This window comes from Phoca vitulina, unplaced genomic scaffold (genome assembly GCF_004348235.1).
Source record: "Phoca vitulina isolate PV1807 unplaced genomic scaffold, GSC_HSeal_1.0 scaffold85, whole genome shotgun sequence".
In the NCBI taxonomy this organism is placed as follows: Eukaryota; Metazoa; Chordata; class Mammalia; order Carnivora; family Phocidae; genus Phoca; species Phoca vitulina.
Genome location: NW_022589788.1, coordinates 3,276,590 through 3,291,687, shown reverse-complemented (window position 1 = coordinate 3,291,687; position 15,098 = coordinate 3,276,590). Strand labels below are relative to the sequence as shown.

General features: G+C 63.1%; 1 protein-coding gene across 1 annotated transcript in view; it reads left to right on the top strand.

Annotated features, from left to right (window-relative positions):
- Positions 1-15,098, top strand: part of SH3TC1 (SH3 domain and tetratricopeptide repeats 1) — a 31,640-nt gene that overhangs the window by 2,512 nt on the left and 14,030 nt on the right. Inside the window, exons 2-10 of the mRNA XM_032395583.1 lie at positions 2,667-2,880; positions 4,397-4,471; positions 6,326-6,453; positions 7,610-7,715; positions 8,508-8,654; positions 9,238-9,448; positions 10,350-10,426; positions 11,111-11,306; positions 13,711-13,844. Coding sequence (XP_032251474.1) covers positions 2,715-2,880; positions 4,397-4,471; positions 6,326-6,453; positions 7,610-7,715; positions 8,508-8,654; positions 9,238-9,448; positions 10,350-10,426; positions 11,111-11,306; positions 13,711-13,844 — 1,240 coding nt within the window. The 5' untranslated portion in view covers positions 2,667-2,714. The remainder of the gene's footprint in view (positions 1-2,666; positions 2,881-4,396; positions 4,472-6,325; positions 6,454-7,609; positions 7,716-8,507; positions 8,655-9,237; positions 9,449-10,349; positions 10,427-11,110; positions 11,307-13,710; positions 13,845-15,098) is intronic.

Genomic DNA, 15,098 nt, shown 5'->3' with positions numbered 1-15,098 from the left:
CAACACCCCTGCGTGTCAGAGGGGAAGAGGAGAGAGATGGCAGGCTGGCCTGGCAGCCCTTGTGCATCCGGGTCCTGACACCCAGCTGCGGCTACCAGTGGTGCGGGAGCTGCGAGGGCAGGGATCCCAGGGGTGAAGCCAGAAGGGAAAGCACCATAGGCTTGGGCTCGGTGGGGGGCCGGCCAGGGCGGCCCCACACGGAGCTGTGTCCGGAAAAATGGCGGGGGTCTTCATGCTTTACGAGGATGGAGACAGCACGGGGCCCGGGGAGCAGGGAGTGCGGGGCCCCCGGGCCTGAATGACATGTGAGCCATTCGACAAGGCTGCGTGGAGAAGGTTCTGGGCATCTTCAGTTTAGCCGTGGCTTCTTCCCTGGAACAGGGAGCAGCGCCCGCCTGCCCCCTCCCTGCCCTCCCTGGGCCAAGCAGCTCTGCCAGAGAGGAGAGGGGCTGCTTGGCTGAGCGGGGGTCCCCTGCGTGCTCCTTGCCTCCTTGCCCCCACCTCCCAGGCTGTGCCCCTGCCCCTCCGAGGTAGTTCAGGATGGGACTCAGGTCCCAGTTGGGAGTGGGGGGGTAGGGACTCCCGGAGGCATCGCTTCTGCAAGTCTTGCGGGCCTTGGGCTGCTGGGGGCCTGTGGGTCCCTCTGGAGGGGCAGACAGCCCGTTTCACCCCTGTTTCTCTGCAGTGAGGGGCTGTTTGGCCCCAAGGCCACGGGAGGGGCACCAGAGGAATTCCTGTCAGAAACACGGGGTGCTCTGCTTCTGCGACTCCCAGGTCCACTCCTACCTCTCTCTCTTTTCTTTTTCATTTGGATTGTGGGAGCAGTCCTGGCTTCTAATGGGCTGAAAAGCCGGCCTTGCCAGTCCCTAGCAGTGATGACTCTGGACATTTAAGGGTCCGAGGGGCAGCGGGCCGGGCAAAGTCCCTGTGGGCCAAGGCTCCCCGGAGTCCCTGTCCAGGGAACCCAGGAGGTGAGCTGGCTGCCTGGGCCACGAGCTGAGCGGTGCCCCTGGGACGCCTGCTGGGGTCCGGTGCACAAAGACTTTGGGGACAGGAGGACACAGGGTGTCCGGCTGTCTCGGGTTCTGCCTCCCCCGCCCCACGCCCCGTGCTGTTGGCAGTGTGCATGGCCACCTGTCAGCCGCTCTGCAGGTGGTTCCCACCACCCCCAGGGGCCTTGCTGACTGCCCAGCCCCCTTCCCCGTCCTCCTGTGCTGCCCGTCACAGAACCCGCCCCCAGACTAGCAGGGGCGCATGCAGGTGGTGACAAACACCTGTGTCTGAGGTTCTGGGGACCTGGGTCCATGTCCAGTCCCCTGGGGTTCTGGAGGGAGATGGGACCAGGGGCTGGTGGGGCCGTCCAGGCTCTGAGCTCCACATGGCTGCCCCTGAACTCTGTACGCCGCGGGGGCCCTGCTCCCCAACATCCGCCAGGAAAGGGGGTGGGCCAGGAGGAAGCCTGACTTGCTTCTCGGTTGGCATTGTTGGCCCCGGAGAGCGGGTGAAGGGGGTGCCTGCCTGTCCCTGCGTGCTCCGTGCAGAGGGAATTCCCACCGCCTGTCCTGGGTTTGGTTTGAAATCTCAGAGCTCAGCATCAGGGCTCAGGGAGGCCCGAAATGAGGGGGTTCCCTTGTTTGTGCGACCTAGCGGTGCTCTTGGCAACCTTCCGGGTGAGTGAGCAGGGCCATTCCTTGTCTCCTCTGTCCCTGAGGCTGCTCCCGTCCCTGTGGCCGCAGCGGGGGGTCTGGCCCCGCCTTCCCCAGCCCTGGCCCCCCTCTCGGCCCACCCATCACCCCACGTTCCCATCTGAAAGGGGACTCTGTGTTCTTCTTTGTCCTGATTGGTGACAAAGCCCCAACCCCAGGAGCACGGTCCGTCCATCTGTAACGGCCTCTCGTCTCTGACCCCAGGAAGTCGTGAGGCATAATGACCGCTCTTAGGGGGAGGCCCGAGGGCACCCCGGGGTGGGCAGCCATCGCCTGTTCTGCCTCGTCTGCCTTGCCACTTCCTCCTTCCCCGCCGTCCGCCACCTTCCCTCCCTGGGCGGCCTGGACCCTGGCCCACTTCTTGACCTGTGGGGTGGGACGGCGTTCCGGGGGCCCTGCTGGAGCCCAGGCCTCTTCCGGTGGGAGCAACAGATCTCCTGGGAACCCAAGACGGGATCACAGTGGAACTGGTGCTTGTGGGAAACGGAACTAGATGGGTGTCTCTGGGGGGCTCTGTTGTGGCCCTAGCTGGACGGGACGCGCGGTGGGCTTGCTCACGTCCAAGGCGCCAGGGTGTCCCCCGAGGACTTCTGCTCTGTTCCCCATGTTTGTCCGGCGTTGGCAGGAACGTTCGAGCAGCCACAACGTGTCAGGCTCTGAGCAGCTTCCTGGGGGTCGTGAGCTGGAGCGGGGTCCCACCCTGCCCGCACGGCTTCCAGCCCACTCCACCGGGCCCGCGCTGGCCCATGTCTCGGGAAGAGCCTGCGGCGGGGGCTCGTCGTAGTGGGAGAAGCAGCGACAGACTGACTCACAAGCAAAGCTCTGAAGGATGTGCAGAGGCCCGCCTGGCAAACGGGAGGCCGTCTCTCCTCCCACCCCAACCCCGCGGCAGCGTCCTCAGGGAGCCTGTGTTCCCGGGGAGGCCTCCCTGCTGACCCGCAGCCTGTCCTCTTCCCCCAGCGGCCCGCGGGTATGCGGAGCCCCCGGCGCTGAGGCCGCCGCCCGGGCATGGAGGGCCCCGCGGAGGAGCCGGCCCCGAAGGGGAGAGGGCCCGCGGCAGCACCCTCGGGAGGCGGCGGTGGTGGCGGCCACAAGGCCCAGAGAGTGGTCATGAGCCCATCGGTCGTCTGGGAGCGAGCAGGGCCCGAGGAGGCCGAGGCGCTTGTTGGAGGTGGTGAGTACAGCGCGTGCCGTCCACCCCACTGTCCGGCTGCCCACGGCTGTCCCCCGATGAATTTACCGCTCTGTTACAAACCCTCATGCGCCCACAGTCCTGCTATGTCCTCAGGACAGAAAGCCCTGGAATTGCTCAGAAGGGGGCATCCCTCGCTCCCCTGGGAGGGCACCAGTGGCCAGGCCGCTTCCTGGTGGGAGGAGGATGAGCCCAGAGCCGTGGGCACATGAGGCCGAGCCCGGAAGCAAGGCTGGGATTCCTGATCGTCACTGGCCAATGCTTGACTGGGGCCTCAGTTTCCCCACTTGGAAACCTGAGGGGTGGGCTGGGCGATCTCATGGACCTTGGGCCCTGGAGGCGAGGGAAGGAGGGGGAAGACCCTCCCTGAGCCCGGGACAGCCTGTGGCTCCGGCCTCCCCCCAGACTCCCCTGTCCTCACATGTGCACCCTCCTCCAGGCCACCTGCCTAGCTGCCCGTGGGGTCTGGGGCTTGGCACACAGGACAAGCTCAGTAGATGCTTGAATGATCAGTGAACGACGGATGCACTGGGAGGATGGAAACAAAGCCTCACGAGGTGCATAGTGCGAGCTAGAGGCATTTCGTACCTGTTGCCTCAGGCCTTCTGGGTGTGAGGGAGACAGGAAGGGCCGGGGTGGCCCCCGTGGGTGCCGACTCACGATGGGGTGTGGGCCTGCAGTCGGACGCCTGCCTGGCCAGCAGAGGCCTGAGCTGCCACCCAGTTCCAGAGCCTGTCCTCCGCTCCGGCCCCCGGGGGCGCCCCCTCAGCTGGCCCCCTGCACTCTGGAGTGCCTCGCTAATCCTGCCAGGCTGTGAGCCGCACCCGAGACACCTCCCAAGGCCGAGAGGGCCCGTGTCCCCCTCGGTGAGTGACGTGCAGAAGGACCAGGACGCAGCCCTGTCTGCCCCAGACCCAGGGTTCCTTCTGGGCCGCCCCCTTCCCTCTGTGGTCAGTAGGACAGTGGCCCCCAAGCAAGTCCACATCCTAGTCCCCAGACGTGTAGCAAAAGTGATTTTGTGGATGGGGTTAAGAATCCTAAAATGGGAAGATAAGCCCAGGGTCAGAATCGGAGACGTTGATGGTGCCTGGCTTCCGGCTTGGAAGATGGAGGAAGATCCACAGGCCAAGGGCGCGGGTGGATGCCTCTGGGAGCTGGAGACAGACTCTCCCCGTGGAGCCTCCTGGGGGCAGCAACTCTGCTGACCCTTGGTTTTAGCCAGTGAGACCTTCCCAGACTCCAGCCCAGCAACACAAGACCCTGGTGGTGTTTTCAGACGCCTCTAAGCTTGGGGTAGTCTGTTGGAGCACAGGGAGAACCTCACACCCCCTCCATCCTCCTTGGGCTTTTGTGACCTGGGGGCAGGGAATTCGAGGGGTCAGTGGTTTGTGTGGGTGTGGACACACCTCTTTTGTTCCAGAAATATCAGGGGCTTTGTGCCCGCACGGCTGAGAGTTGCCTGTTCTGACCTTGATCCCACAACCCTGCTTTATTACAGATGCCAGTCCTCCCCCTGGGGGCTCCGGGCCGGCTGCTGGGACCCCTCCTGGCCAGATGGGCACGTACCCCACAGGTAGATGTCCGTGGGTACCCCAATGTGCAGCAGGGTTCAGTCTGGGAAGGGCTGTGAATGTGGGGTCCCTGGGCGTGCCCCCTTCCCTCCAGCCTCGACTGTGCCCTGGACTGCGGGTTCAGGAATGCCTGGTCCCCAGACCTCCCTCCTGGGGATCGCTGAGGGGAGGCTGGTAAAGTGCAGATGGCCAGGTCCTACACCCAGACTCTGACTCGGCCCCGCTGGGGTGCAGGGCCCAGGACTCTGCCTTTCTGCTTGGGGCCTGAAGGCCGGAGTTGACTGCCCTGGAGGCTGGGCCACATGTGGGGGAAGTGAGACTCTTGGGGAGGGGTCACAGGTGGGATGTGGTAAAACCAGACCAACCAGCCCACTGTGTTGTGGGGCCGCAGAGGGACCGGCATCTGGGGAGGGGGCTCCGCGGATCAGCAGGATTTCTGCAGGGCGCAGATGAGGGGAGGCAGCCCTGGGTGGCGGAGGGGGACGGGGCGGTAAGAAGTCCCCGACCCCTGAGACCCCACTCCCGGCCCCCGCGGTGGCGGCACAGAAACCCCAGCGTTGTTGGTGGTTCACTTTGCCTTGACACCCGCCTGTCCTCCGACGTTCCTTCCAGGGGGCCGGCGCTGCCTGTGGTCATCACGATGACCAGGGGGTGTTGAGCAAGCAGCAGATTATTTTGGGTCTGAAAACGCCACCCGCCCTCTTACGGGAATAGGAGGTGTCACATCTCAGAACCAGTTGTGAAATGTTGGGCATGCTTCCTGCTGGGGGAGTGAGCCTGATTCCAGATCCCAGTGGTCTCCATACTGCCCTCCCCTGCCTTCCCCTACCCCACACTCCCCTCCCCCCTTCTCTTTCTCCCCTCCCACCCCTTCTCTCTCCCTTCCCCCCTCTCTCTCCTCCTGCTTCCTCCCCCCTTCTCCCATGCCCCCTCCACCCCTTCAGAGCAGCTCATGCTTTGGGGCTCTCAGCACAGTTGGGAGGCCTCTTCAGGGGGCAGGGGTGAGGGCAGGCGGGGGCATTTGAGCAGAGATGTGAATTTTAGGCAGCCTGTCAGGCCAGGATTTGGTCTGGGAGAGACTGCTCCAGGTGGAGGATGTAGTGAGTGCAAAGGCCCTGGGGCAGGATGTGTGGGGGTGCTTTGATCTCCTAGGGCAGCAGAGAGGCCCCAGGCTAGAGGGGAGGGAGAGAAGAGGTGATGGGGGAGCAGAGCCAGAGGCTCGAGGCTGTGCTGGTGGGAAGGTGGAAAGGGCTTGTGTCTCAGTCTCCCTGAGAAGGAAGAGCCTGCAGCCGTCCTATCCAGTATTGGAGCCACACGGTTTTTGTTTCTGTTTAACTGAATTAAAATGAAAAATCTGGTTGCCACAGTTACACTGGCCGTATTTCCAGAACTCAAAGGGTCCACACGGCTGGAGGCGGCCTGGGAGGGTTGAGAGCGGGGGCGTGCAGCTCACTGTAAGGAGACCTCTGGCTCTCTGAGGACCGGAGGACTGCGGGGGGGGGGGGGGGGGGGGGCCTGGACAACCGCCCAGGGCAGACCTATGGGACCCGGGCCACGGGGAAGGGGGCCACGGAGGGTTCGGCCTGGTTTTGCAGTTCACCGGTGGACCCGGGTGCTGTGTGGTGCAGGGAGGTGTCCTTGGTCTAAGCTGGGTGGGGGCTGGGAACCCTTTTGGAAATGGGAACGAGGGGGAGGGGGAGGGGTCAGTTTAGGCAAGAGGATGGTAAGTCCTGGGACACCTGTGGGTGATTTGCTGGAGCTTGAATGCCCCTGTCTGGAGCGGTGGGAGAGGTCGGGGCCGGAGGTCACAGTGACTGGTGACTTTGCTGAGTGCTGGCTCCCGCTGCCCCTCCCAGACCTGACCTTGCAGCTGCGGGCCGTGCGGAGGAAGACGGGGCTGCCGGACCCCAGCCTGCAGCAGACCGTGAGGAGCCGGCTCCGCCTGCTGGAAAATGACAGCCGGGAGGTGGCCCGTGCGCTGGGGGTGAGCCTGGCCTCTCCGGGGGGCCCGGGAGGCACAGGGGCTCCAAGCCTGAGAACGGACAGGGGACGGGGTAGACCTAGCAGGAGGGCCTTTGATGCCCAGGCCTCTGTCCCTGAGGGGCCAAGGCCACAGGTGGTGGCACCGTGACTTGTCCCGGCTGTTCTCCTGGATGTCTGGGTCAGGGGGCCACCGATCACACCTGCAGTTCTAGCCACACGTGGCCCACGGTGCTCCCAGGTCCCCTCCCACTCTCTGTGCCCCCCACCCTGCTGATATTCTTAAAGTCCCTGTCATGGGGAGCAAGAAGGACTGGTGTGTGCTGATCTTACTCTGATGATGGAGCCAGGCCCCTGTTGGCCTCTGCACAGTGGACGCTCTGGCAGGACGGTGGCCGAGGAGTGGGCTGGGCAGGACGACCTCTCCATGACAGAGGTCCTGGGGCTTAGGGCTAGGCAGCCACCAGGTGACCTTGCAGCCAGCCCGCCTGACCTTGGCCTCTGTGAACCCAGCTCCCTCAGCCACCTGTCAGGGATGCTTACTTGTTACCCCACAGAGCCGAGGTGCGGATCCTGCAAACGGCACGGAAATACCAGCCCTGCCTGGTGTCGGGCAAGGGGCTGAACCCGGCCGTGCCATGTGCTGAGGGTCAGACCTTGGACAAGAAACGCGGCCTGTTTTCAGTCTGTCAAGCGGAGTGCAGAGCAGCACCCCCTTCCCCAGCGCACGCCCTGTGCCTTATAAGTGCTGGGGTGACGCTCCTGCCCGGTCACCACCTGGGGTGTTCATGGGATGGGAGTCAGAGGAGAGGGGGTGCCGGAGTGAGGACGCATCCCCCCGTCGGTGCTGCGGGAAGGGCTGGGAGGCAAGGCTGGGTTGCACAGGGCTGAGAGCCCAGCCTGCGGGGAGAACCTGCTGTCGCGGAGGGCAGGGGCTGGAGCACGGAGCCCGCAGGGGCTCTGGGAAGGAGCAGGCTTGGCAGAAATACTGGGGAGCCACGGCTGGCTTGAGAGCCCCAGCCTCGGGCCGCAGAGGAACCGGCTCTGTGCTTCCCCGCCTGCCTGGGTCACTTGAGCAAAACGCTTCTGTTGTGCGGCTCTGTCCTCCTGGCGGTCAGATGCCTGAAAGCCCCCCGCCCGGGACTGTTTCTTCCCCATAGGAGCTGTCGGCCAGGCTGCTGTCTATCCACAGTGACCAGGATCGGATCGTGGTGACCTTTAAGACTTTCGAGGAAATCTGGAAGTTCTCCACCTACCACGCTCTTGGTAAAGTGGGGGTCCCTCCCAGAGCTGGCTGTGGGGACTCCCCTTAGAGGACACTTGTCACACACTGCCGAGCACTTGATGTCATAAATCGGGCTTCAGCACGGCGCCGCTCACAAGGGCCGGGGCAGCGGGCCGCGGGAGTTAGTGCTCACCCGCTCTCGGGGAGAGATGGCGTGACAGGCGGGGTGCAGACGCACAGGGTCTGTGCGGAGACCCGGGCCGCCTCCCGCGTCCCTGCCCGCGCTGTGCTGTGTGCGGAGCTTTGCGCGGCCAGACCCCGAGGGAGGCTGAGCTCAGACCCGCTGAGCACAGACCGGGTTATTTCCAGCCCGGACAGAGAGCTTGCTTTCTAAAGGACCCTCATCCGTTCGGAGGCGTCTGTGGGCCCGGCTGCGTCTCTGGGGGACCGTGCTCCGCCACCTCGGTCTCAGCCTGGGAGAGTGGAAAATAAGAGTGACAGCGTCTTGAGCATCTTGCGTGGGCCTGTGCCAACTCCCGAGTGCACGCGCTCTCCCTGAATGCTCTGGTCCCGTCTCATGGATGAGGAGACTGAGGGTCATTCGAGTGACTTGTCCTCGTCTAAACTCGCCAGGGCACAGGGAAGTCCAGGGTGTCGCCCACGGTCATGGCCGGTCCACTCACAGCCCAGACGGTCAGACCTGGGGCCTGTCTGGGTTGTGGATGGTGCCGCGAGTCCCTGAAGCAGGACGGGGATCCCCCAGCACCGGGGCCCTGAAGGCTTCCCTGCCTCCCTTTGGAGCCCGCTGGTGAGCCAGCCTGTCTGGCCCCCAGGCTTCACTCATCACTGCCTGGAAAACCTACTCGTGGACCAGGCCTTCTGGCTGCTCTCACCCAGCGAGGACGAGGAGACAGCTGTCCAAGTCCATGTGGACCAGGAGGCCTTGAGGCTGACGCATGAGAGCCTCCTCGCCCAGGAAGGTGAGCACCGCGTGGTGACGGTGACACGGGCCGGCCCCACGCTGTGCTCGGGATGCCCGGGGGAGGAGGGCCTGGAGGCTCTGGCGTGCACGGGGAGACTTGACGGGGCCTCACGCAGGGGTACATGGGGGGACCCTGGCTGTGAAATGCCCGGGCCCTGTCACTTTGCTGTAAAGACCTGGTCAGGCCCCCCCAAAATAATAGTGAAAGTGTTTCTGCAAGCGGCACCCCCACCCCAAGGTCCTGACCCGATATTGCTTTGAGTGCCATGGTGGCCTCATCATGGGTGCAAGTCAGCAGCAAACGGAACCCAAAGCTGCCTGTCCTACCCTGGCCTCAGAGAAGAAGAGAGGGGGCCGGGCTCCCAGGGGTGGTCCCAGCAGACAGGACCCCTGGGATCACGGGTCAGGCCCCTCAGGGAAACTGAGGCCCTGAGGGTCTGAGGCTGGGTGAGGTCTGAGCAGAGCCTGGGGCCGGGGAGACCCTGCAGGGCTCCCTTCACACGTGTCACCTGGCAGGACAGGTGGGTCCCACCTGGCAGAGCGTCCAGCCACCCTGAAGGACACCGTCTGTCACTTTGAAGGTCCTGTCTTCGTCCTGTGTCCTGACCACCGTGTGCGAGTGAAGACCAGCCCCCGGGGTGCAGGGAGCGGCCCCCGGGCCCTCAGGCAAGCCTCGGGGGTTCCCCAGGGAGAGGCAGCCCTGGCAGTGGACTCTTCCGCTCCCAACCCCGGCACGTCCTCTGAGAAGGTGGCAGCGGCGGCCACTCCAGAAACTTTGATTCCATTTCATCAGTAGGTACCGAACTTTGTTTCTGTGCTTCCAGCCCGTCCCGCGCGTTGTCGGGCCTCACGGAGAATCCCCCAGGCCCCAGCCCATCCGCAGGGCAGAGGAGGTGGACAGGGGCCCCCAACAGACCCTCGTGGGTCCCTCTTCCACTGCTTCCGGTGTGTGGCCGTGAGCTGCCACCTGCATGAGGACACTGACATTCCCCAGTAGGGCTGCCCGGGCAGGAGCGTGCAGCCCAGAACTCTTGCTTCGTGGTCTAGCTCGTTGTTATTTTTTTAAGTAGTCAGCTCCATGCCCAGCTTGGAGCCACACACGGGGCTTGAACTCACGACCCTGAGATCAAGCCCTGAGCCGAGATCAAGAGTCCGACGCTTAACCCTTCCGAGCCCCCCAGGCGCCCCTACTCTGGCTTGTTCTGGAAAGCTTTTGAGGGAGCTAGCTGCCAAATGTGTACCCATAGTAGGGAGGCACAAGGCAGATAAAGCCTGGGGAGGGCGAGGATGGGTCACATGTTAAGTTCCTGCTCACGTGCTGAATGTGGGGCGTTAACTGGGCTTGGAGCTTCCGGGCAGCCAAAGCAAAGAGAGAAACTCGATGACCTGATGTTCAGAAGCTGTGAACTAACAGGCAGTGGCTCAGCTTCTGTCCTGGGTGAATGGAGGGAGGTGTCCCAGAATGCCAGCCTGAGGCAGGGCAGGAGGCACCTGGGCTGGGCAGCACGGGGCTCTCTGCAGGCCATGCCACACACCTGGGCCTAAAGGCCGCACACATCTGTGTGTGTGTGTGTGTGTGTGTGTAGTCGGGCAAGTGGTGGAATTCTCTTGGGTCCCTGGGGGCTGCTGACTTGCCCAGGTGACTCAGTTTGAACTTGCCACACACCTGAAATCCTCTCTCGTCCCACTCCAGATGGGCTCTTAGGGTCCCCTGGGACCCCATCGACGACTCCATGAATGGACCTGTGACATCGGACATCCCACTGATGGGTAAATGCTTCCACTGGCCTTCCTCCCCTGGGAAAGGGATGGGCAAAGTGGGGCAGGCACCAGCATTCTGGAAGCTTCTGTGCTCACCATGAATCCTCCCCAAGCCGGAGGAGGTAGCTAGAATCCTCTCCAGTTCAGTGTCACCTCACAGGCCATCCGTCAGGCATGGCTTTCTCTCTGGCTTGCACATTCAACATGCCGGAGGGCCCTTGCACGGGTGGGCTAGGCTCCGGCTGAATTTGCACTAATGGAGGCTCTTGAGGCTTAGTTCTTAGGGCTTCTCTTGAAAAGACAGCGTGGGCCTTCGGCTTGGGCTCCTGGTCCAGTACTCCCTGCCCTGCTCCAAGCCGGCTGGTGCGGGGATGGCCTTGTGTACCTGCTCAGTGAACATAAGGCCCCATGGGAGAGGGACCTATGTTTACAGCTGCATCTGCCCCGGATGGGCCCTAGCCTGGCCTTGCGGGGGTGGGACAGAGGAGAAGTCCCTGGCCTTGGAGGTGGACAGCCCTGGGCCTCAGTTTCTCCTCCTCAGTGTGGGGATCAAGCGCCCTCTCCAGGAACCACTAGAGGCCCAGCCCCTTGGGTGCAGTGGCCACGCCTCATTGCAACCCCCACCACTCATTCCCGGCAGAGGGCCCCTCTGAGTCTGCCCCCAGCGCTGACCGTGTGACCCCCCTCCTGCAGCCACGGGCCTGGCCACAGCGGTGGCAGACTACCAGGGCTCCGGGCCTGAAGAGATGACCTTCCGAGGCGGTGACATCATCGAGGTCCTGGGCGCCCAGGTGCCCGGCCTGCCCTGGTGCCTGGGCCGGCACACGGCCTCGGGCCAGGTCGGGTTTGTGCGGACGAGTCTCGTCAGTGTGCAGGGCCAAGTGTCTGAGTGAGTGGCTGAGGCCCGTCCCCTCCCGAGCCCGCACTTCCACCCCTGTGGGGAACCTGCCACCCTCGCCCTTGGCTGACGCCCAGGTGACAAACCTGGACGTGGTCCTGGACGGCACTCCCTTCCCTGTCCCTCCCCCTGGCCACTGTCCAGGCCCGGTTCCCTTGTCCCCGGGGCTGGTTCAGCTTCCTGTCTGGACCCCCATGTCCTTCACCACGTGCAGCCGGGCAGGGGCTGTTCCCCAAACTCCAGCGTGGTCTGGGGGCTGCCTAGTGACAAAGCACCACCCGCCAGGGGCTGAGAATAGCAGAGGGCAATTCTGTCCCGGTTCTCAAGGCCACAAGTCCCAAATCAGGGGTCATGGAGCCACGCTTTCCCTGGAGGCGCCAGGGGAGGATCGTTCCTAGTTTCGTCCAGCTCCTGGCGGCTGCAACGTTCCTGGGCTTGGGGCCGCATCACCCCAATCTCTGCTCTGCCCTCATGTGCCCCCCCTTCCGCCCCCATGGGTCTGTGCATCCCTCTTACTAGAAGGACACCCGCTTTTGGATCAGGGCCCACCTACTCCAGTGTGACCTCGTCCTAACTAATTACACCTGCAAAAACCCTTTATTGAATAAGGTCACCTTCTGAGGTTCTAGGTGGACATGAATGAATTTTGAGGGACACTGTTCATCCTTGCGCACTGTGCCACTCCCTTTCACAAAGCCCTTCGCGGACCCTGGGCCTGTCCTTCAAGGCCCCCCGTGACCCAGACCCTGGCGACCACCCGTGTCAAAGGCTGCTACTGCCATCAGAGCACTTTGAGTCCAGCTGTGCAGGTCTGTCCGCCTTCGAGAACGACTGTGTGGACATGTGCGCCCCTGAGGAGTCCAAGTCCCCTCTCCAGTGGCTCATCCTTGGGGACGTGCTCCTCTCCCTATGGGACCCCCCACACCTGCTGATGACATGCCCACCCCATGTGGGGAATTCTGAGCGTCCCCACTGTGGCCCCGGGCAGCAGCACGGGCGTCCTGGGAGAGCGGTCCGCGAGCACAGCTATGCCCATCATATGGGGCCTTTCTGTTCCTCTGGCCTTGAGCTTCCATTGTGAAGACCTCAGTCGGGGAGCCCAGAGAAGGTGGGTGTATGGAAAGGCCTTCACTGGGTCTGTCCCCGGGCCCCTGGGCCTGGCCTCCCGCACACATCTGCAGGGGATCCTCTGGCCTCAACATCCGGGGTCATTCACAGACCAGCGCCTCCCGGACCAAATCTCGAAGGCCGCTTTGGCTTGGCGAACTTAAAAGTGTCTGTTGCACCTGCTCGTCAGGAGCGGCTCGAAGCTGGCTGGCCTGGAGCTGAGAGCCGCGGCTAGACCGGCGTTTCCCGAAGCGCGTTCCTCCCAGCGTTCCGTCACCAACTTGGCAGAGCTCCCGCGAGGTGGGGACGCCCCCGCGTGCCTGGCTGGCGGTCCGCACTAGGAAGGCGCTGCGAAGTCTGACCTTTCCCTGTTGGAATGTGTTTCTGCACTGACTTCACCTTCAGGACCCTCTCTCACAGCCCCAGCGGCTGGAGTTCCGTGGAACGCTGTCTGGGGACCCTCGGTCTAGACAAGTCCTGTCTCGTCCAGGGGAGGCCGCATCTCTGCGCAGACGGCTGGGCTTGCCTGAGCTGGGACGGCTGTTGGAGGAGCTCTTGCCAGTGTCCCAGGCATGCCCTCCAAACCCAGAGAAAGTTCCAGACCACGTGGCACCAGCCTCGCCTCCTGAGTCTGAGACAGTTCCTTCATCTCCTTGACCTTTGGGATGCCGTGTCCCTGAGGAACACAGGCCTGTTGTTTTGTCGGATGCTCCAGATGTCGCTCTGAGATTTTCTTCAATGTCTCCAAATAGCTCCTTCCAGTTTCCAAGTGCTTTTCAGAGTTTCCTATTAATGCTGCTAATTCAGTCCTACAGGCGCAAATCGCCTGTTCCTTCTCTCCCTGCTCTGCTTCCTGTTTTCCATCTCCCTGACCTGGCGCAGACTCACACCCGGTGTTTGTGTGGGGCGCTGCGGGGAGCACTTGCAGGGGCCGTACGCGGAGCCGTGGGAGCTCAGGACCGAAGGGACTGTCTGCCTGCAGCTGTCACCACCTGCTTCGCAGGGGAAGGGGCATTTGAAGCGGGGCTTTGCAGGCTGCCTAGGAGCTCACCTTCTCTGGCTGCCATGACCTACTGGGTCCGTAGCCACCTCTCCTGCTCCTGGACGTCTGCCTCCAGCAGGATGAGGCAGCCTTGAGGGCAGATCTTTTTTGTTTCTGTCCCGTGTCTTCATCATTGGGCACAGAGCAGGTGTGAGGGGCCTGTCGCTCAAATGAGAGAGTGGAAATGCATCTTACTTAGGAAACGTGCTGTCTTAAATAAAGCACCTTTTTTTTTTTTTTTTCCAGGCTGGAAAATGTGATTTTTCTCAATGAAGAAGAAAGGTCATTCTTCAGCAATGAAGGACGCTTTTCGGAGGAGGATGCCAGGCAGCTACTGAGGAGGGCATCTGGCGCGGACGTCTGCACGGTGTACAGCTTGGGTAGGTGTGGGGGTGCGGGCGGTGGGGCACTGCTCCTCCCGCGCCTCCCCCTGGCTGCAGGGACGTCACAGGACCTGCAGCTGGCCGCCCCCTCCAGCCGGGTGCTTCGGACGGTTTCTAGGGGCAGATTCGCAGAGGGACTGGAGGGTTTGGAAGCAGACCACTTTCCCGCAGGTCCGCATGGGCTGCTGGCCGCCAGCCCCGGGCCAGGACGTACTACTGTCCCCTCGGTGGAGCGTGACTGTTTGGCTTCCGTGCACTGCTCACGGCAACCCCTGCCCCCCATCCCCCTTCCAGGAGGCCCGGCTTCCTGCGCCAAGCCCCGGGCACTTAAAAGTGACCAGCAGATGGTGCTACTCCTCTGGGACGTCTAGGGGCAGCGGGCCAGACGCAGAGGGGGGCACAGAGAAAGGGGCAGGGAGATGCCCCTGAGTGGCCCCGAGGCTCCCTGCTGCCCAGGGAGTGCTGGCCTAAGAGCCACAGTCCCCCGGGGCGGGGGTGGGGTGGCACACAGACCTGGGGCTGGCCCGCTGCCCACGTGCTGCCTCTCCCACGGTGTGTGTGGGAGTGACCATTCTCCCATCACAACGTTGAGGGGCCTGGGCTCATGCGGCTGTGGTCTGGCCGGGTTGCCTGATCGCTGGGGGGCCGGGGCTGGACCCCAGGGCTGCCACCCCCTAAAGACAATGCTGCTTTCGCCCCACCACCCTGTCCTCGGAAGGCAGGGCCACGGGTGAGGTGGGGAGCGCGTGAGTAGCAACAGAGGGAATGATGCCGAGCAAGCTTGCTGGTCGACGGCCGTGGGCGCAACGTGCTAGCTGGTTCCTTCATCCCATGGGTGGAGGGGCATACAAGTGTGTACACACACACACACTTACACATACGTGCACACGCATGCACGCACACACCACACATGACACACGTGTGCATGCACACAGGCACACACATCATGTGCACAACCGACACATCATGCATGCACACCCCGATGCACCACACAGGACACACGTGCGCACATACACATGGACACACCTACACATCACATGTGCACACACCTACACATCACACATGCACATACCTACACACCACACGACACACATATGCACACACACCTACACATCACGCATGCACACACATGCACACACCCCTACACATCACACATGCACACACATGTACACACCTACACATACGTGCACACCCCTACACATCATGCATGCACACACATGCACACACACATCACACGTGCACACACCTACA